At 40.1% G+C, this 23,341-nt stretch overlaps 1 protein-coding gene across 2 annotated transcripts in view; it reads left to right on the plus strand.

Moving 5' to 3' along the window:
• The window catches only part of cemip (cell migration inducing hyaluronidase 1), an 81,006-nt gene that overhangs the window by 23,490 nt on the left and 34,175 nt on the right, over positions 1–23,341 (plus strand). For both annotated transcript variants that reach the window (XM_077713510.1, XM_077713509.1), the window contains 8 exons: positions 3,015–3,136; positions 7,094–7,241; positions 11,827–12,018; positions 13,222–13,391; positions 17,222–17,431; positions 18,234–18,439; positions 20,793–20,862; positions 21,097–21,225. In XM_077713510.1, the coding sequence (XP_077569636.1) occupies positions 3,015–3,136; positions 7,094–7,241; positions 11,827–12,018; positions 13,222–13,391; positions 17,222–17,431; positions 18,234–18,439; positions 20,793–20,862; positions 21,097–21,225 (1,247 nt within the window). The remainder of the gene's footprint in view (positions 1–3,014; positions 3,137–7,093; positions 7,242–11,826; positions 12,019–13,221; positions 13,392–17,221; positions 17,432–18,233; positions 18,440–20,792; positions 20,863–21,096; positions 21,226–23,341) is intronic.

Genomic DNA, 23,341 nt, shown 5'->3' on the forward strand with positions numbered 1-23,341 from the left:
CAAGTCCACAAACAAAAATATAATAATTTACAATAGCGTTTTTCTTTTTCTATGCATGTTACTTAGTGGGACTTCTGTCATAAAATCAGCGCCTATTTTTGCGCAACATTCGCTCCTTGTGAGCTGTCATTTATTATGAATGGCTTTTAACTAGCGAAAAGCCATTCATAATAAATGACAGCTCACAAGGAGCGAATGTTGCGCAAAAATAGGCGCTGATTTTATGACAGAAGTCCCACTAAGTAACATGCATAGAAAAAGAAAAACGCTATTGTAAATTATTATATTTTTGTTTGTGGACTTGGTTGAACTGAGAGTTTGTCTGTGTGAGACAGTGCACACACAATGTTCATCGTTGATAATGACTGGCCTGTGCTGTTAGTACTGTAGGAGTCAATTTATGTCATTACTATGCTGGTGTGTGACATTTACAATAAATCTGTGTGATGTGGCTCTTTGCGGTAACACAGTAAAAAATGTGGCTCTTTGCGGTAACACGGTAAAAAATGTGGCTCTTGGTCTCTGACTGGTTGGCCACCCCTGCACTAGGTCTTACTCATTTGTGCCGTTATATGAAGATTTTGCCTCCAGTTTTACCGTTATGTTTCCATGGAATCCTATTTTTCCAAACTTAATTCCTCCTCTCACCAACTTTCAGTTTTGTACTTCAACTCTGAGGATAGTAACATCAACAAGTGGTTTCCATACAGTCATGTGCCATGTATTAATCCATTTTTTTTTTCCACCAATTCAAGAATTTGGGATCCGTGTGAATCTAGACATGTTATTTTTGAATAGTTGTTACGACTCCCTCTGGGGTAAGATATACCAGGGAGTCGCAACTATCACAGCAGACGGGTTCGGTCAAGGATGAGTTCGGACAAACACTGCAAGTAGCATTCAGTTATATTTTATTTACAATAAAGTCCATAAAACAGACTACGGGATAACATAGGGGAAGCACGAGATATTAAAGTGGCACCCTCAAATAAACACGGTAAAACCCCCTCCCAGACAGGTGTCCAAAAGAACACCCACAAAATACAGGAAATAAGACCGAAGGGTGCCACTGTCAAACTGATGTAACAAAATCTAGACAGGGGAATAACTGTGTCTAAATGCACAAACTATATGTATACCCCGGGGTGTCTAAACTTATCTCAAGTCCCCCTATGCAACCCAAAATCATTAACAACACATACAAAATATAACAGGGAGTGACATACTCACAAGCCTGCAAGTCAGCAAGGCTTCAAGGGCAAGGGTGAACTGACAAATGAAAAAGGTTTAAATAAGGGCAGGAAGTGAATCTTGATTGAAGGAGGGATGATTGGGGAAGTAGTCACAACTGTGTTGGTCTGGGCAGGGCTTTGTCACAGGGGTGGAGCCACAGCTGCAGATACCTGTCAAGAAAAGAAAGCACACACCTCCTACATAGTGTGTGTCCAGGCTGCCAGCCGTAACAATAGTATTTAGTGTGATAGGTTCACCAATAGGTATTCCCAAATTTACCTTTCAACCAAGGAGGCATCTGAACTCATTGTTTATTTCTTCCTGAAAGGTTGAAACAGGTAAAGTTAGCACAGTGGAAAAATGTACTTGTCATTCGCTGCTTCTGTAACAGGATAGACACCGTTTCAATATTTTTCCTTTTCTTTACAAGCACGTCACTTTTTTATTTTGTAAAAACACTTTCCCCAAAGAATAGTGAAGGAGTGAGGGAGATGTTATATCCGATCGCATTTTCCCTCGTCTGGTCGTTTGTTTTAACCCTTTGTAAGAACTACTAAATAGGACTTCCCTATGTTGTTGTCTTGCAGAACACTGCAGGCAGTGATTTCATAATGAGATATGGAACCTTCTCTCCATCCAGCCAACAATTTTGTTAACACAATTTGGGTGCCATTATCACTATAAATCAATGGTTCTTTGGAATTTCAAATCGTGCACTGATATGCCAAGCACAGGTTAAGCATGGTTTGCCACCAATTTAACCCTATAAATTGTGTAGTGGCACCGTACCGAGGCTGCCATCCCCCCTGTCGAGACATAGGACTTCCCATGACAGATCATTATCAAAACTATTGATAGTGCATACATGCATATTTGCTGTGGACTAGTACGATACACACGACCAATTTCTGTACAGTTATCCCTCTAATATTGCGGTTAATGTAGACCGGACATGGCCGTGATAAACGAAAAACTGCGAAGTAGGATCACCTCCATTTAATACGCAGTGGCGGGCCGTGCACTTCACATCTAGGCCTATATATATAGATATATCTATCTATATATATTAATATATATATAGATAGATATATCTATCTATATATATTAATATATATATATATATATATATATATATATATATATATATATATATATATATATATATATATATATATATATATATATATATATATATATATATATATATATATATATATACATACATAGATATACATAGATACATATATACATACATATATATGTCTCCTGACTTTGGTGCAGGGAGCGTATATATATATATATATATATATATATATATATATATATATATATATATATATATATATATATATATATATATATATATATATATATATATATATATATATATATATATATATATATATATATATATATATATATATATATATATATATATATATATATATATATATATATATATATATATATATATATACATAGATATACATAGATATACATAGATACATATATACATACATATATATGTCTCCTGACTTTGGTGCAGGGAGCGTGGGATCAATTACCACTTAGTGAAAGTATAATTGCATGCAAATGGTTCTCCTGAGTCTATGTGTGCCCTTTGACAGTTTGGCCAACTTTGAAGGTGTAGTTTGCCTATCGCCCGATGTCAACTCCGGACATTGTGATCCTGAATTTTACAAACATTAGTATGTATGTAAGATCAGAAATTTGACGTATGCAAATATGGCATTTACCCTCTTTGTGTGGGTCTTCAACAGAGGCTGAGTGGACTCAATGGTTTGACAGAGATGATGAAAGAGGATCTGGAGACTGGGAGAAGCTGACAGATTTACGTGAAGCCTATCCAGATCGTTTGTGTAAGAGTCCGCTGGACATTCAGGTAAATCGTGTATGTTCATTCAGTATGCCCAGGTATTATGTACAGTTGTACTTCTACTTACGAAATTATTTGGTTCCAGAACTTTTAGCGTCACCAGAAGTTTTCAGAATAAATAAATAAAAATAAATAAAATCAGACATAGGCATTGTCGTCATGAAAAGCATCAATGAAAAGCATCCTCACATAATTCTCAGTGCTGGGTGTAGAGCCACGGCAATAGCATCCTCAATGGACCTGTTTTCTCTATAAGCAAACTGGTGAGGGTCAACTGAGGGGGGGATTGCATTTCTGATGTGGCGGGCCACCAACTTTTCAAAGCACTTCATGATCACAGGCGTGAGTGCAACAGGCCTGTAATCGTTCAAGCTGTCGATGGTTGGCTTTTTGGGGACAGGAATAATGGTGGCAGATTTCAGGCAGGCTGGAATGATGGATTGTTGCAAGGAACAATTGAAAATGTTTGTGGAGACTCCAGCCAGCTTTTCAGCACAGGCTTTGAGCACCTTGCCAGGTATTCCGTCTGGTCCAGCAGCCTTCCTGGTGTTCACAGACCCGATTTCCAATCTCACTTCCTGTTCCCGGAACTTCAGTGTATTGCTGCAGGGTGGGAGTGTTGACACTGGGTCTGATTTGTCAGTCTCAAAGCGGGCAAAGAAATGTTTCAGTTCCTCCGCTAGTGAGGCATCTGCATTTACAGACAAAGTATCGTTATTGTAGTTGGTAATATGTCGTATTCCCTGCCACATCTTCCTTGGGTTATTTTCTTTGAAGTGCTCCTCAATTTTCTTATTATATGCTGCCTTGGCCTCCTTTATGCCTCTTTTCAGCTCTGCTCTGGCAGCTCTATACTTTCTCTTGTTTCTTGTCTTGTGTTACGGCATTTGATAAGTGCTTGTGTCTCCATGGTCATCCAAGGTTTTTGGTTAGGAAAAACCCGCATCCTTTTAGAAGTAGAGCAATATATGTAAATTCTGTCATTTGTTCCACGGTCCTCAAAAAACTACCCATTAAACCCTTTAAAAATGAACCACCTTCACATGCACATAAACACAGAAACAGGTATGCATCTATGTTTAGGGGGGTTTCATAACTTGTTTTGTATGTTGGGACGGTCATTTGCATATCAAAGGGTTTTGTACCTAGTGCAATTTGAAATTCTGTCTCCATTGTAGCAAAACACTGTAGAAAGAAAGTTGCGACACTCCCATAGGGACCCATTATACGATTTTCCTTACAGGTTTTTCGTTTTATGAAGCCTTGAATAGTTCTCTTGAATTCCATTGAAGATAATTTGATTGACTAGTTATATCTGTGAATATTTAATTCCCTATAGAATTTTTTCAAGTATAACGCCCTCCCATAATTTGTGACTAAAAACTGGTATAATTTTTTACACTTTTTCTTAGCTCACACCAAGGATTGCACCAGTACTGGTAACTGTCAAATGCTGAACACGTGTCGCCATGACAAAATATTAATTTACAACATATGTTATGGAAAACTGGTAAAAGTACCATTATGAACACAATTCTCAAATGGAATTTACAATTTTAAATCCTTCAAGTCTTATTTCTCATTTAAAATTTTCAGTCTGATTCATTATTACCACCAAACAATTGATTCCATTCTTCTTGGGTTATTTTTTCTAAGTGTGAGCACCAGCCAACGCCGACGGGGCGAGCCGTGAGCCTATCTGAGGATAGCGCTCCCTGGGCGAACTCAATTGAGGAGTTCCCTGGGCGGAATTTAGAAGCACGCCAGTCGCTTGAAAATAAAATCTGAAAAGCACCAGCATTTTCTTTCCCTATGTGTGCACTTGCCCTTGGTAGAAGGGCATTTTTAAGCGTTTATTTGCCATGCCAGGCCAGTTTTCTTCCGTGTCGGGAGCACTTATCTTCCATGCCGGGGTAGTTTATCCACTGTGCTCTGCCCGGTCATCGGAACCTTTTCCCGGGGACGCTCATCCTTCATGGCCGACCCCGTGCCGGGGCAGTATATCATCTGTGCCCTGCCCTGTGATTGGAGCTTTTTCCCAGGGACAGTCGCAGTTTTAATACATTTTTGGAACACTATCACAGAAGACTGCCGGTATGTGTGTGTAGTCCTCCATTGCCTTTTCTTCTCGCCTGAAATCTCAGGCGTGACTATAAAGGAATATTCAAAATGGTGGATGTCAAAACCTCCGAAAACCTTGCGATTTGATCATAAAAGCGAAGACCACCCAAACTTTGCTTCAGTTTTTTGGTACAAAATTTTGCCCGTTGTATTCAAATAAATACAGTATATTTCATCTGTCTCCTCATGGCATATACGTACATATGTTGAGCACAATTGGTATGAGCATGCCATATTTACATATATCTAATATCTTTTAATCTTGACCATACATGCCTTTGGAATGTGAGAGGAAACCGGAGTACCAAAAAAAAAAAACACGTAGGCCCGGGACAACATGCAAACTCCGCATTGGTGGACCGATATGGATTAGACCCCAGGACCCCCACTGTGAGGCGGACGCGCAAACCACTCATCTGCCGGACTGCCTAAATTGTTAACTCGTAATATTATATCAGAGAGAGGCCTGTCATTTATACACTTTCTTTCTATTTGTGGGTATTGGTAGTTGAATGACTCACATGCCGTTTAGCTCAACTTTGCAACCTGTAAGCGCATCACTTTCATGAAAAACTACAAAATCATTGTATGGCAACCTGTATTATTTATGTGAAAATGTTTCATGTGTACATATAGGGATCAATTGTCACATATTCACTACCTGCTGTCCCATTTGAATCTGCAATCTTCATGTTTTGGTTAAACTACTTATAAATCAAACCAAAATACAAATGAAGAGTTTAGAAATATTCGGGCCTCCAGGAATCACGAGACCACCCGGCGGCGAGAACAGAAATAGTTACTACTCTCTTTCTACATGGCCCTGCACTATAGGTTTATCAGACATACTAACATTTTGGGGCAGGTATAAATAATCAGGTATAATATTAAAATCCATATTTCCAATAGCCGTGGACCCCAATTAACAAAGTGACCAGGCTGACAGCCGTAACACAGCCTAACTGGAATAGTTCTGATGTGTTTGTAGTCTGGTCCTGTCCGGTACATGAACCGATTCGAATTGACTGGTGTTAGGTTCATTAATAATTACCCTCGTTCGTAATTATCAATAACTGCAGGCAGACATCTTATTCAATTATTGACATTTAATTAAATAGAATGGATCACGGATAAAACCTCAGAGGGGAGATTCAACAAGCCAGAGTTTCTCCTACAACTTCAGAACGTCTCCCCGAATAGACATTTTCGTACGACTCTTATTGCCATGAATCAAAACAATTTACAGAGTTGTTGATCATTCCATCACGTATGAGTAAAAACAACATCTGGAACTACAATAACAATCAAAGTATTTTACCAATAACAAGGCAGGAGACTAGACCTAACAACATTTGGATTAGAACAATTATGCCTTCCCTTGACCTAAGAATCATATAACAATTACATAAAGAAAACCCAAAGTGCGTCACGAGGTATAGTCGCTATGTTGTAAATAACAAAAGCAACATTCTTGTTATTGGCCGAATAGCCCTGGCCTCGTTGAAAAAGGGACCACCGAATCTCGAAGACTCAGATTGGGTGAATTGTTTGTATAAACATCCTGGAACAGGCAGTCCAGATTAAAGATGACTTGGCGGTTATTGGTGACCTCGCAACACTTTGAGAATAATAAGAGAATGATTTAACAAAGAAATGAATTAATACAACTATATGTATAATAGTAATACAGAATAAACCCAACAACTGGACTACATGAAACCTTTTTTTAATGGAGGATAATTCAACCTTTGAATAAAATATAGAGGTTTAGGGCTGCCTCTTAAGATTTGAAATTACTCATATTAATTTGGTAATCCTTCTTTTTAATGTTGTTCTTTATAGGCTGAAACCCATGATGGTGTACCTTCTAATCAAACAGGGGATATGATCCACAAAAATGCCAAAGATTATGGCTTTGTCTGCCGCAACAAAGACCAAACTCATGGCCTCTGTCACAACTACAGAGTTCGCTTCCTCTGTGGAAAACCTGGTAAATGAACCTCACATTAGATACTTTTTTCCACAAGTGAATATACCTAAAGCAAAATAATCAATATCTAAAATTCACTGATTCTCAGTCACCGCATGAATGAAGCACAGCACAGTATGTTCCTCCCATTTTTATGCCGCATTTTATAACAAACACAAAGTTCCCAGGCCATCACAATATTTTAACTACATTTTGATAGCACAAAATTGTTTTTCATTTATATAGTTTGAAGAGTAATATATGTTAACAATTTAATAATCCCCCCGTATGCCACTTTTACTTTTAAGATTTGTTCATACAGTGAATTTTTCACATTTTTTTTCCAGTGATTTAAATAGTCAAAAAGTTTGCTTTGCCAAAGGTAATGACATTTTATTTTAGGACAATTCCCTATCACTACATTGTAAGCATGTTAATACATACACTAATTACTAATTATAACTTCATTAAATTAGTCGTTATTAGAGAATTTAAGGAAAGGTTATATAATTTACAGTCACATTGGTTATTTACAATCTTTACTGTTTTAACAATTCATGGATGGTTCAATTTGCCCGACTTTGACATTGACAGCGTGGGATCTATTCCCACTCAGTGATGGTGTAATTGCAGGAGCAAAGGATTATTTCTGTGTGTGTTGTACAGTGGACCCTCGCTACTTCGCGTTCCACTTATTGCTGCCTGCAGAGCTTTGCGGATTTTTTTCAGGAATTTTTTTTTTTAAAGATATTAAATTAAAATTATAAATTACATCGTCCTACAGGGTGTGGAAACAAAATATTCAATTAGAATTAGTAATTTCATAATTTTATAAATTTTAAAACACAAAAAATGCACGTATGCGCAAAGCATCATGGGGGATTACGGCCGCGTCACTTCCGCATCACGGGCATAAACGCAAGCTGATTGGCCAGCTGAATGTACTCGACTCCCCATTGGCCCATTCACCACGGAAACCCAAGCTTCTCCCGATGCCCATTCTCAGTCCACGCTTATCTCGTGCTGTACAGTACGCTTCTCGTCAAGTTAAGCTCAAAAGTTTTGTGAAGCCCTTCGTGATGCCTCCCAAACGCTTTCCATCCCTTGGTGCTTCTAGTGAGCCGAAGAAAAAGCGGAAGATGTTGACAATCACCGAAAAAGTGAGTTTATTGGACAGGTTGAAAGCAGGGAGTAGCTACGCTAGCGTAGCTCGACATTACGGCCTGAATGAATCCACGGTGCGGTACATAAAGAAGGAGGAGAAGAACATCCGCAAAACTGCCGCAACATCTTTTACGAAAGAAGCCAAAAGGGTTGTGAACACCCAGAACAAGGTCATGGTGCGAATGGAAAATGCACTGATCCGTGATTGTAGGGCGAAGAAAATCAGCCTGGACGGAAACTTAATCCGAAGCAAGGCTAAAACTTTGTTTGACGCCATGGTGCTTGAGAGTGGTGACGACGACGTCAGCGTTCCGGACGAGGAAGAAGACGTCGACGAAGGTGATCCTCTGCCCGGTCCCTCAAGCCAGACTAGCCCGCGACCGGTTTTCAATGCCAGCAAGGGCTGGCTTGAGAGGTTTAAGCGGCGAGTCGGGCTAAGGAATGTGTCGCTGCACGGAGATGCAGCCTCGGCAGACAAAGCAGCAGCGGAGCGCTATGTTGAGGATGTGTTTCCGGAAATGATTGAAGAAAATGGCTATGTCCCGGAGCAGGTCTTCAACATGAATGAGACAGGACTCTTCTAGAAGAGTATGCCTGTCCCGGACCTTTCTTTTCAAGGACGAACTTCAAAAGACGGGTTTCAAAGCCCACAAGGATCGAGTGACTCTGCTCTTGTGTGGCAATGCAGCAGGATTCATGCTGAGGCCCGGCCTGATCTACAGGTCACTGAATCCTCGCGCGTTGAAGAACAAGAAAAGGGGCCTTGCTGCCAGTCTACAGGATGTCCAACAAAAAAGCATGGATCACCAAGGCCCTCACACATTACTGGTTCTTCAACTCCTTCGTTCCGCAGGTAAAACTTTACCTGGCCGAAAAGGGACTGCCCTTCAAAGTGGTTCTACACATGGACTGTGCAGGAGGACATGCAACTAATTTGCACCATGAGGGGGTGTAGGTGGAGTTCCTTTCCCCCAACACCACTTCCCTCATCCAGCCCATGGATCAGGGGGTTATCAGGGCCTTCAAAGCCCTCTACACCAAGGCAACAATGGAGGGTCTCATCCCCTCCATTGAAGAGCCCGACGAGGCCTTCAGCATGAAGTCCAACTGAAAGGACTACAACATAGCCATCTGTCTAACCAACATTCAGAATGCCCTAAAGGGCATGAAAGAACAGACACTCATCTCCAGCTGGAGGAAATTGTGGCCACAGAAAATCACTGAGGACTATGAGGGCTTCACTCCCAACGAAATTCAGCACTCAGCCGTAGATAATGCTGTCAGGCTGGCTCGGTTGGTGCAGACTGAAGGCTTCTCGGACATGACGGCTGATGAGATTACAAATCTCATCGACTGTCACCCAGCCCCACTGACAGAGGAGGACCTGCAGGAGATGACCAAGTCGGCGAGTGAGGAGGAAGAGGAGCCTGCTGCCGACGACGACGCTGACGACGCTGACGAAGGTGGCCTTACTTTACATAATTTGCAGGACCTCTTTAATACTGCCAAAGACCTCCAAAGAAAGGCCAAAGAAATGGACGATAACATTGTGAGGGCAGTCGAGTTCAGCAATCGCATCGATGAGGTCATGGCTGTTTACAAGCGCATCCTCACCAACCAAAAAAAACAACGGTCCCAACTCCCCATACCAATGTTTTTTACGACGCGCCAAAGAACTGCGGAAGATCCATCCTGACTACTAGTATGATGTTTTTGAATTGCTGCTATGACGTTTTTGAATTTCTGAGTTTTCTTAATAAAAGTTTACATTTATTACATTTACAGTGATTTTTTTTGTATGCACTAACATAACACCTCCATTCTAATGTCGAATAAAACACCTGAATGAACAGCATATTAGCCTGGTGGTGGTTTTGGTCACGTGTTATACGTTTCTATAAGCGTTTTTATTATTATTATTTTTTTAATGGCGCCCGGCTACTTCGCGGTTTCACCCTTCTGCGGGGGTGTCCCGGTCCCCATTAACCGTGATAAGCGAGGGTTTACTGTATATACTTTCTCCCCAGGTCAGCTGGGAAAGGCACCAGTGGAGTATGGAAAATGGATGGATAGATCCGGCCTGGTAATGCAGTAATCCCTCGAATTGCGGTTAATATAGACCAGATATGCCCGCGATAAAGGAAAAACCGCAAATGCTCACCTCTCTTATAATCACCACAATACACGTTTTCATGTCTATACAGAAATACAAGTACACAATTACAATTATCGAATTGTATATTTATTAAATATTATAGCTATACGCATTTCAAAAGACTAATGTATTGATATCAAAATAGTAATGTAAATATATAAAACTGTAACTACTTTAAATACTTTGCTCACAGTGAAAATAGTTCCTCTCCACATGATATAATCCCAAAAAAACAGATAAGTGGCAAGCACAAAAATCTAAAAATAGAATACCACTCGGGTTCACCTAGCAGAACGAGAGAGTCCCCTTAAGGAGCACTCTTCAGCACTCTTTCCAAGCTAGGGTATCGTTACGATCGCGCCGCGTCGTTGTGGCGCGACCGGGAACGAATTATGACCCAGGCATAGGGAAGCAGGGTGTGGACGAGGCAATTAGCTTCAAATAACAACTTTATTAACTTGGAAGGGATCTTACAAAACAACGAGGACTTGTGGAACGGAAACGTAACCAAACCGGAAACAGGAGAACGAGTGGTATCGAGGAGAAGGGTAGCGTGGCTGCATGGCTATTGAACCTACGCAGTGACATCCAGGAAAATGTAGGAAGGACAAACCAGCCGCTCCCGATAGGTACTCTGAACTACTGTTTGGTGCATATGCGCAAACAACAGTCAGGTCCTTTCTCCCCACCCGAAGGCAGAGGGATGCTACACTCGTCTACCAGGGTGAACCCCAACACAGAGCCGGGGGCCAATAAGTAGGCCCTCACCTGCTCTGCATCTCTCACTCTGAGTGGAATGTAGTAGTGTCCTGAGGCTTGCATCGGATTATTATTTAGTGTGACAATGAAATGGATTGATCAAAAGTTACTGTGTTTAATTTCTATTTGAAATCTTTGCCAGAGCACCCTCATTGAGATTCAAATAAATATTTTTGATAACAAAGATAAGAACTATTTACAGAGAAAAAAAATTATAAACTCAAAACATTCATTTTTTTGATATATCAATGAAACCATGTGCAATTAGCATAGCACTGAACATTCATCTACATGAGAAAAGATACAATGTTGTCTTTTTTAAGATAACTTGATTTTTTTTTACTAAGACAGTCGTAACCAAAATGAATCAATTTTCACAACATTCATTCATTCATCTTCAGTACCAATTATTCTCACAATGCTCATTGGGATCATATCTCTTAGCCTAACTTTGTGCACTTGTCTCATATAAAATTGTATTTGTAACTGTTGTTGTTAACTTTTAAATTTAAATATCTGATTCTACAGGCCGTCCTCTGGCTTCAATTTCTTCCAACGTCTTGTCCAACAGCACAATTTTGGAGCTTGTAGACGAACCAGTAGGTTGGCTAACTGGTGACCAGGTGGTGTTGGCCAGCACTGACTATTCTATGGATCAGACTGAAGGGTTTGGCCTAATTCCTTGCCCTGAATGTAAACCTAATCAAGTCAAGGTTCAAGGTGAGAAATTTGCCTCCAAGCACAATATTTTCTCCCTAAAGAGGAGACATCCTGCTTCGAAACATAAATGAGGCAAATGCCAACATAAATAGCTACTCTTGTCCATTGGATTGGATTGGATAACACTATTCATTCCGTATTCGGGAATTTACATAATGCAATGTGTTAGTTCCCAACATGAGCTCTGCTATCTACTTTAGGGAATAGTTATCATCAATCATTATTTTTTAATATTCATAATTCGATCATCCAAGTTGCTGGAAGATGTAGAATTCATTCATTGATTTTCTTAACCACTTATCATCACAGTGGTCACGGGGGGTGCTGGAGCCTATTGACTTTGGGCACAAGGTGTAGGACACCCTGAATTGGTGGACAGCCGATCGCAGGGCACAAAAAGACGGACAACCATTCGTGCTCTCACTCATGCCAAGGATAAATTTAGAGGGTACCCGGACGTTTCGTCGACGAACACTTAGTCGACTGGTCAGTCAGCAACATGGACAGAGGTCACATCTGTTCAAACTGGACAGATGACCTCAAAAACCCCGATGCTGCTACACAAATTCAAGAGACTTCACTAGAAAAGTCGCCAAGGGTGCTATTATGCAATGTGCGTTCTCTCCAAACAATACAGTAGATTAATTTCGTCCAATCCCAGCAATTCACACAACAGCTTTTTTCCAACAACAAGAAAACGCAACCATTTTTTTTCTTTAGAAACTCAGAGTCGATCACTTAGCGTCGGAATTAAGAAAATTCAAAACTATTGTAGGTCTGTCGAATCTTCCCGAGAGAGAGTTGATGCGCACCATCTTGAGAAGCCACGTTTCCCAAAACAAATCCACAGTTGCCAAGAGCTTGTTGTTGAACCATAGTCTCGAGAAGTCCAGGTGTGAAAGAGAAGTGACCTCCAAAGGTGTTTTGGTTAACTTTGGAGCGAGCACTTCTTCTGCAAGAGATGTATTAAAATGCCTTGTATTAATGTCAAATTTATAATAATGATAAACCTAACATTCTTAATAAACAAAGCATTCATATATGTAATGTTTAATATGCAAAATAAGGCAAAACATTCTTCATTGCAAGCACATATATAATGATTATATTACAAGCAAATATATAATAATGATAAACCTAACATATTTAGTGTCCTCTAAACATTTAGAGTAGAAGCCTAAATCTGCATATATGTGTATACAGGTATCGCCAAGTTTATTCACATGGGTGAAGAGGTTGATGGAGTGGATATGAGAGCTGAGGTTGGCCTACTCAGTCGTAACATCCTTGTCCTCGGTGAAATGGAGCCCAGCTGTTATGGCAATGAAGCCTGCAAATTCTTTGACTTTGACACCTTTGGGGGGCATTTAAAGGTACTTGTTGCTTATCAATATTTTTACTGACATAATTGTTGTATCTAGAGACGTATTGAAATTTAAAGACACATCACGGACCAATCAATAATTTGCATAGACATTCTCAAAATTACCGTTTGTTTACACCTATAAAACACACTGTTTGAGAGGGTGCAGTGTCATTTGCGGGTAAATTTTCTGTTTTTGCGAGAAATGACAGTAGGCTGGCGTATATTATGGTATCCGCTAGGTTACCTATGTTCTGCTATCCGCTAGCATGTGTTATGATATCCGCTAACATATGTTATGCTACCTGCTAGTGTAAGTTAGACTAGCAGCTATCGTGCTTTTTTAAAAACAGCTAGAGCAACTAAAATTTAAAATGCTCTACTGAGTCAGTCCAAGTGTTCACACCCACATCGTGCTGTCATTCACGTCAGGCATTTCCACTGTATAGCGCTAATAGGCTGTTTCTTTTATTATTGAGTGTTTTGGAGGGTGAAAAGTGCTGCGAGCACACGGAAGTCAAATGCCTTGCCACTCCCCAGGGATACTTTGAATGGATTTACCGTAATGCTTGGAATGCGCGATGAGGCTATTTTTAGGTTGAACGTCCACTGGAATGATCGCAATAAGTAGCGTGCCGGCAAGAAATAATACCAGTCACTAAAGCAGTCTGGGAAATACAAAAATTTAATTTAGTGCAAAGACACGGCTCACCGATCAATTGGAATTATCGACCATTTTAGAGAAAATTTTAGATTGAGTGCAAGTGACACCCATTCAACTGCATTCTATGCACAGGCTCGAGGGTCGTATACAAAATATTCATGTTTGTTCAGCCCCTCTATTGATACATACCATATTTACTCGCATATAAGCCACCCGCACGTATAAGTCGCACCTTAAAAATGGCCTGGACATTTTCACAATTTCTCAAGTATAAGCCGCCCACTGATTCCCAATTTTCACGATTTTGATAGGGATTACAAATGTGTTACTTTGAAGGGAAATATTGAGAAAAATCATCACTAGTGGTATTTATGAGTTACTGTATGAGTCAAAAGCACATTATTAGGGTCGATATCATAAGGAAGTTAAAATGCCTGTCTTTGTGAATGCAAAATATAAAATTAATCAATTTGAAAAAAAGAAAAAAGTCTATCTTGAGCTTAGTGTTGCAATGTTTTTTGATAGCGCTGGGATACCTCATCTACCCAGATACTTTGGTCAGAGTGGCCTGAAGGCGCACAGATGATTATTGAGCTTATTTTATATAAAATCCAAGTAATAGACAATGTAGAACATACTTCTTTGACAACACATTACAGTAAACTTTAATGAACCAAACTCTGCTGGAAACGTCCGCTGTGCTCTCTACTAAAGACTACAACTCAGACTACAACTATAGGACCCCAAGCTGTCAACCTGCCTTTTAATGAAAACAACGGAAAACATAGGAAAATTTATAACAATCAGAGTGGAATTTTGTTTAATTTCAAAATCAAGGCTGCTCGTGTCCGGCCACTCAGAGTACGTTTCACAAGGTTTATACGTCGGAGCCCCAGGTAAGATGCCTGCCAGATGTACGTTATTTTCTTGAATTTTATTATTAGACGTCAAAATAAATTTTGTTTAGCGTTTTATCTGTTTATCTTTTCTCAATTTTGATTTCGTGACGTCATGTGCCGAAGTAACGGCACCATTTTGTTGGGACGCCAACACGTCACGGCGCTATCAATTTGAAGATTTTTTGCATGTCAGGTTTTTATGCGCCTATAAGCCATACCCTCGATTAAGTCAGCCTTTTTTGTCTGACAAAAGCGGCTCCATGTGAGGCACACATAGAGACAAACGGCCATCCGCAACCCCAATCATACCACCACCAGTGGGAATTGAGCCTTCCCGCAACGAAGTCAGGCGAGTGAAACTTTAAACTACGAGGCGGCTTTCAGGTTTAACAATTTTTTTCAATTTAGATAAAATTTGTATTGCATTTAAAATAACTATCAAATGCTACTAAATCAATTTAGAAATAATAAGTTAATACTTGACGTATATGCAAAGAATGGTGGTGTTTTAGAAACAGATACAACAAATACCGATACCATTTTTTCACAACGATATGGTGCACCGCATTTAAGGCGCAGTGTCAGTAACGTGTGCTATTTCTGTATTTGACACACACACAAGACGCACCACTCCAAAACACGCAGCCAGGCATGGCATACACCAGCTTATACATACGGACACACGCTAAAAACACATTTTTAAAAAGGCAACGGAAGCAAAACAGAGTTTGGTTGTACTTTATTTAGCCATTTTACAATGTACTCACGTTTTTTTGTGTTTTTTGATCAATAATCATCCACAAATCCACCAAAGTCCTAATTTTCTCTGTCCTAATTGAACAATTGTCCAAATGATTCATCAAAAACGCCGGGTTCCCTCTCTTCGTTGTCAGAGTCACTCACATTGCCATGTTGCTCGACAGAAGTGATGCCGGCTTTTGCAAAAGCTCGAACAACATTGCAAAGAGGCCACAATCCATTCGCAAATAGTGGCGTAACTCGCTCGGCGCTGCCTGCCACCCTTTGTAAAACTGTGTTCGCCACAATTCATCCATTGTTCCCATGCCGCTCGCAACTTTGCTTTGAACGCCCGGTTGTTGCTGATATCCATCGTTTGGAGTTCTTTAGTTAAGCCTCCGGGAATGACGGCAAGTTCAGAGTTCATTTTCGTGACTTGGTTTTTCACCGCTGCTGCGAGATGGGCACACGCAAATCAACTCAGCTTCTTTTTCTTGACTTGGCGAAGCTCGTTCTCCTGCCTCCTCTATTTGCTAACCAGGGATTCGTTGATCTAAAATTCCCTCGCGGCTGCTCTATTCCCATATTCCCCTGCATGATGGCTTGAAGTTTGAACTGCGCTTCGTAAGAGTGTCTATTTGTATTATTCATTTTCGGGGGACCTTAAAAACCAAACCGAAATTGTTTTGCAATAAACACATACCCACACTATATACGGGCACCTGGAAGCGGCATGCCCTCTAGCGTCAAACCCCACCCACGTCTGCCTTCTCTCTATTTAAGAAGCGTAACGGCAAGTAGTGCTCTCAGTTAGGCTTTGGAGCTTACACATGGTGCTCCGCATTATAAGGCGCCCTGTCTATTTTGCAGAAAATGTAAGACTTTTTAGTGTGCCTAATAGTCGTGAAAATACGGTAATTAGTAATAACTCAGTAATAGCAACTATTATTTTTCGAAATGTTCAAACATTTAAGCTATGCATGCAACATATAGAATACAAATCAGTGACAATGAGGCACAAGAGAACACTGAAGGATACAGTAGAGAAGTGACTTATCCATTCCAAACTTGAAAAATCATACCTATTATTCAATTTTACCACATTCCACTCTATAGGTTCTTGCATGTGGAAAATGTATAGACTGCACTTTTGGCAACTCACGCACACACAAATATAGGAAAGGGTAAGAAAGTTAGAGTGAAGGCCTTTAAAATAAGGCCACACTTGACATTTATGATCATAACATCCTAAAGTTCCCGTCTCTAGAAATATCTGCAGTTTTCCCATTTTCTAAAAAGATGTGTTGATGCAATGTGCGTTGTTCTTTATTTCTTTATTTGATTGGATACAGTTTATTTATGTGGGTAGGGGGGGGGGGTTAGTCTGTTTTTCCACCTGTCTAACAAAGCTGTATTCACCTCATCTCTTTAAAAAATATGTATACATTCTGATTGCTGACCTTTGGTCGAACCTTCCAAACCTCATGACCAGATATCTTTTCTTATAAAAAAAAATGTGTTTCTCTCTGCTGCCATTAGGTAGAGCGGGGATTCAAAGCTGCACACATATCTGGTGTGGAGCTCCAGAACATGGGCCAGCAAACAATGGGACATTATCCAGTCCACTTTCATATAAATGGGGAAGTGGGTGAGATGGGAGGCTACAATCCCCCCACTTATGTCAGTGATTTATCAATCCACCATTCATTCTCTCGCTGCATTACCATCCACAGCACCAATGGACTTCTGGTGAGTTCAGCTCTTGTATAACTTGTACTGTATATAAATAGTCCACAACATAGCAAATTTATCAGACAAGAACCTAAAGTTTATAACACATATGCATGCACTATAGCCAGCCTTGGTCACATCCAAAAATGTATCATTACTGGACATGCTGCCACAGTCATGATACCCAGGCGCCCACACCCACAGTTCATCGCCCATGTTACCTGATATCAAGCTCCAGCAAATCTTTTCCTCAATTGAGGGACTCTGATTATTTTGAAGATGAGGACGACCGTGATCTAATTCATGTGTTTGCCAGAGGTTCGGATTGGGACAGTGATTTTCTAGACCAATTCGGGCCCCGATACGCTTCACCGGAGGATGATGACGACCCCTACCTTTTCTCCGATTACCCCAATCTGGATTACCCAGACCAGCATTTGCAAGGTCGGCGGGCTATCTACAGTGGGCCTCCGCGTGGCGGCCAGCGGGATGCTCAGGAAGGAGCTTCGACCGCCTTGTCCGTCTTGTCTGTGTGGGGAGGCGCAGCAACGAGGTTTTTCACCTTGTCGGCTGGCCATCTACAATGGGCCACCACGTGGCGGTGGGTGTGCTGTGCCATCCTCCCGGAGGAGGTGGAGAGCGCCGCATCGCAGGGCGAAGCAAAAGGATTCCCCCCTGTTATATTGAATATAGAGGCCGGTCTAACATATTTTCGTGAATGTATTCTTTATGTAAGGTATTCAAAAACCCTCAAAATGTGTTGTAGGGAGAAAATGCTATATTTTTCCATAACTAATAAATTAAATGTTTTCTTTTTCAGGTAAAAGACGTGGTGGGCTATGACACGCTGGGCCATTGTTTCTTTACGGAAGATGGGCCAGAGGAGAGAAATACATTTTATCACTGTTTAGGTCTCGTGGTCCGAGCTGGCACACTCCTCCCTTCAGACAGAGACAGCAAAATGTGCCGTGACATCACTAATGGCGCATACCCAGGATATGTAGCCAACCCACGGAAAGACTGCAGGTATGACAACAACAGGAACATTTATATCTGAGTCCCTTTTTGACCAGGATTGTCTCAGAATCAGTCAATTCAGACAAAATAATCCCACATAATGCAGAAGTATCTAGGGAACATTTGTAAAAAAAATGCTACGAAACTGTTATACTGTGATCCTTCACCACTACTCCACCCTTTCTGATGAGAACCACATCAAAATGATCCCATCGGGGAGTGAGTTCAGCGGAAATCGGCGAGAATGAGGATGAAGAGCATGGTCTTCCTTTTTTTTAGTTCATCTGCAGGACTTCTTCAATTTTGCTCGCAGTTTGCATACTTATCAACCTCAGCCAATTGCTGCCCTTATTAATGATTGCAATTCCCTTTATTAAGCGGTAATAAACCTTACAAACACTCCACGGCACAGATTTACTCACATAGGGTGCGCTTAAAAGTCTAAAATTTTTCCTAAAGTTGAAGGGGTGCCCAATCAGTCGGTGCACCTTTTGTATGCACTAAATTCAAGATTCTGTAGATGTCACTGTATCACGCTGACAGCTTGACTATCTGGGTTTATTGCTTGCTGGCATGCAATATTTATATAGTGAAAAGGCGAATGTGACTGACAACATTATGCGAGTGACAAAGGGGAGGTGGGTTGGGAAAAAATAGAGAACATACCTAAAACTATACGGAAACGGAAATAACGCGCATATACCATGCTTGATTAAAACATAACAATATTAGCAATCAACAATGATGTTTACATCTGCTACCAGAGAATCCGGATTAGAGCTGAAATGGGTAAAACGAAAAAAATGTACTGACATACCGCTACTTACAAAATTAATTGATTCCAGAACTTTTTTGTCAGTAGAGCAGTACTTCATATGTAAATTCGTTCCACGGTCCTGACAACTACTAAATAAGCCCATTAAAATTGGTCAAAGCGACTCAATTTTGCATAAAAGATGTGAGAAATACACAAAAATGAAAGAAAATGATAAGAAAATTCTTTATTAATGTCTTAAACTGAATAACAATCACACAAAATCTATCTGTGTTGAAACGCAGGGGAAGAAGAGGAAGCTAACGGTAGCCCATAAATGGAACATTAAGAACAACAACATTAACAACATCAATCAACAATAAAAATGAACGTTTTATGATTTATTTGGAATTTATTTTTTCACTCATTTTATTAATCGGTACTGATTCTTACCTGATTGGATTTAAGTTGCCCTTCTGCAGTGCGGGTTGACGGACATTTTGAAAAGAAAAACTACCCAAAGATGACTTATTTTGATGACTTTTAAGAATCTTTCTAGAATGCAACATAGAAATGTCCCATCAAATTGAGCGATCACACGACTCGTGGACACTTTTTCTGGAAGTTTTTTCCATAAAGTAGAATTTTTTTTCCTGATTCGTGTTGTTGGGATGGTGGCTGGTTACACCTCAGCCACCTTCTCGTTAAATGGCTCGTGTATTGCCAAGTGTTGCATTAACTCCTGCACCGTTGAAAGATCGCTTTGGTGACCCTCGACCAACTCGTCAACGTCCTCTTTACTAACCACAAGCCCCACATTGATTTTAAAAATTTGAGAGATGGGCCGGGTCAGCACAAGATATGATACATATAAAAACTGCATCCGTTAACAGTACATATGAAACATTAACAGAAAAAAATGACTAAAGTATTCGCATACTGGTCACTCATCATTAAAGTATAAAGGAATGTATTAAGAATTTTTCAAATGTAATTTAAAAAAAGATAGAGGGGCTGTAAAACACGAAAAACAAATAAGAGTGGACATTGGTACAGCCACTGGCTTCTGCGTGACGGCGCCATCTTGGGAAAAAAATACAGAATAAAAAATAAACATTTGGACAACGTCGGCAGGCCGGATTAAAAGGCCTAGCGGGCCGGATGTGGCCCGCGAGCCGTAGTTTGCCCACATCTGTCTTAGATTGTGCAATATTTTAGAATTTACCTTGCCATGATTTAACTTTTTATATTTTTATATTTTTACTGGGCACTCGCACAGGTTAGAGGGAATATTGGTCGTCACTATGGCAGCTTTGCTCTCCTAATGATCTGAGTGTCAACACCTGTTTGTCATTAGCCCTCGCCCTTAGATGCCTCTCAGTTTCAGTGTTCTTTGCCAGTACGTTCATTGTGTTCGAAACTAAGTCACCATGATCAACTGTATGGCAGGTCTTGTTTTTGGTGCCAAATGATTTTGTTATATTTATTGGCTGCCCTGGTAGCACCTGCCTGCGTAATTAACTTTTATCAAGGTCCTGCCTTTCGACTGCTTCTCGTGGTTGTGAGTCCAGCTGTGCATCAACCCATTGTGACATTACTTTTTTTTAGTGCAACTTCCACTTTTTGGATTGCCAACCCCAATAACAACATTATCAACTGTGCAGCTGCAGGCTCAGAGGTGAGTTTAAAACCAACATTAACTTAAAAAAAAGTCAAACTGACAACAGACATACACTGGCCTAAATTGAAGCTCTAATTATAGCAGTAAGAAAAAATGAAAGGCAGTGATCATTTAGCTTCACCAAGGACAAAACTCCCGAACTTGGGAGTTGTTTGGCGCCCCAATACACCCCCTAGCCTGCATGTCACCCATGTTAAGGATTTATAATGTGCATTTTTTTGGTGTCTCTAGGAAACAGGATTCTGGTTTATCTTCCACCATGTACCAACAGGACTATCTCAGGGCCTGTACTCACCTGGAAAAACGGAACACACGCCTATGGGTCAGTTCATCAATAACAGAGCTCATTCCAACTACAGAGTAAGACTGAATATATTAAATACCATCATTTCAATCATATATCCATTTTTATTTTATTTTGTGCATGTCTCATGAGAGGTCATCTGTTTTCAAAACTTCCTCTTTAACACACACTGACTTTATGTCTTTCATCACCTCCTCCATTCACCTTTTTCAGCCTTTGTCTGTTTACCCGCTGCTCACTTCTCAACATATTTTAACCAGTGGCGGGTCGTGCATTTCACACCTGGGCCTTCAGTAGTGGTACGTGTGAATCTATCCAACCCTCAACAAGTATTTTATGTATGTAAAACCTTTACTGCAGCTACAGCTGCGACACATAAAAATAATCAATAATAACCTCAAAAATTTAAATATTATTTCGGAAAATAGACAGTTTCCTCAACAAAAAAATATTTTTATTCATTCACAAAATCTATCCTCCTTTCTTTGCTCAAGATGATATCAATTACTCTGTCGTACAGATTACGTTATGTGCGTTTCAGGTCAACCAAGAAGTTCTTTTCTATTGCCATCAGAGCTAATGCTGAAAGTCAAGTCTGTCATGTTCTATTTCTGGCATATGTTTTGATTCAATTTCGGCTGAAAATGTCCGTTCGACAGAAGCAGTGGACAAGGGGATGGTCTCTGCCAAACACACTAATGTGTACAGCTGCCCCATGCTCTAACTCAGATTTTTCTGCTGAAGGAAGTCAAGGAGATCAGTGAGAGATTTTCCTACAAAATCATCCATGGCATACATTACAATCAGTTCTGTTCTTAGCCGAGACAGATCGAAAAGTGTTCCGTGGCTCTGCGTTAAGGTGGAGAAGGCTCCATGTGGGAAAGTGTCCTGGTATTCCCAAATCATCTGCGAGTCAAGGAGGGAGAGAAACATCAGTCTTTTGTGGTCTTGAAATCTGGTCCGCGTCTGGCAAATAATATTGTCCAGAATCCTGTCGTGAAGTTGTTGGTAGTGCGCGCAGGAATCTTTGTGCGCTTGCAGTGCGTCTGGTGGCCTCGTAGATTTCCTCATATTGGCTCCTCTCGTGTTCAACAAAACTCCTTTACTCTTGCAAGAAAAAACTGTACATCCATTGTTGTTCTGTAGTATTGAAAAAACACGTCTGAATGCTCAAAAATGCCATTAAATGTGTGAAGCAAAAACAAAATTCAAAATATCCAGCTTTATCTTGCAAGAGAGAATCGATCCTGACTCGTTTTCGTCCGAGATCATTCTAAGGAATTGAATCCTTTCCTGCCCATTTGCTTGCATTAGAGTCAAAACAATTAAGGTCATCTATTCAAAACAATTAAGGTCAGAAATCAAAACAATTGCAAGTTTTTTCGGAGGGCGAACGATATCGCCACCTGTGCTGGAATCAAAGTCAAAATTTTCCGAATACGGGAGGAATAGAGTTATCCAATCCAATCCAAAACAATAACGAGTCCTTCCCGAATCTTCAGTGTGAGCTTGCGACTGTGTGAGAAGTCGAGGATACAAAACAATTTAGGAATCCTCCTGGATCCGTGTGAGAGGTCGAGGTAGAAGTTGATAGGTTCATTAATAATTACCCTTCTTTGTAATTATCAATAACTGCAGGCAGACATAGGGAGGATACTTTGGAAGACATCCTCCCTTAAGGTTCCTATCTGTGATCCAATCTATTTAATTATATGTCAATAATTGAATAAGATGTCTGCCTGCAGTTATTGATAATTACAAACAAGGGTAATTATTAAGGAACTTATCAATGTACAGCTGGATAGAGGAACGACCTCCCATTGTAAATTAGTAGCGTTATTCATGCAAAAGATGTATAACAATGCAAATTTATAATTAATATAATAATAATTCCAACAGTACCCTAAATGTATGCAGCCTAGCATATGTCAGCAAGGTCACATAATGGAGTTATGTAGGTGGTCCAGATTGACCATCATTGCTCACAATGATCTTTTACGTGGCTCATAGAAATTGTTTTCCTAAACATTTTCCAGTGCCTAAAATCAAATATTGTATTCTTCAAAGGACATTATGAAAAAAAACCAACCAAATCCTCTTTTTTTATTTTATTTAATTTAAAAAAAATGTATTCTGGTTTATATTAATGGTTTTATTTCCATATTGTATTGT

This window comes from Stigmatopora nigra, chromosome 3 (assembly GCF_051989575.1).
Source record: "Stigmatopora nigra isolate UIUO_SnigA chromosome 3, RoL_Snig_1.1, whole genome shotgun sequence".
NCBI classification, from domain to species: Eukaryota; Metazoa; Chordata; class Actinopteri; order Syngnathiformes; family Syngnathidae; genus Stigmatopora; species Stigmatopora nigra.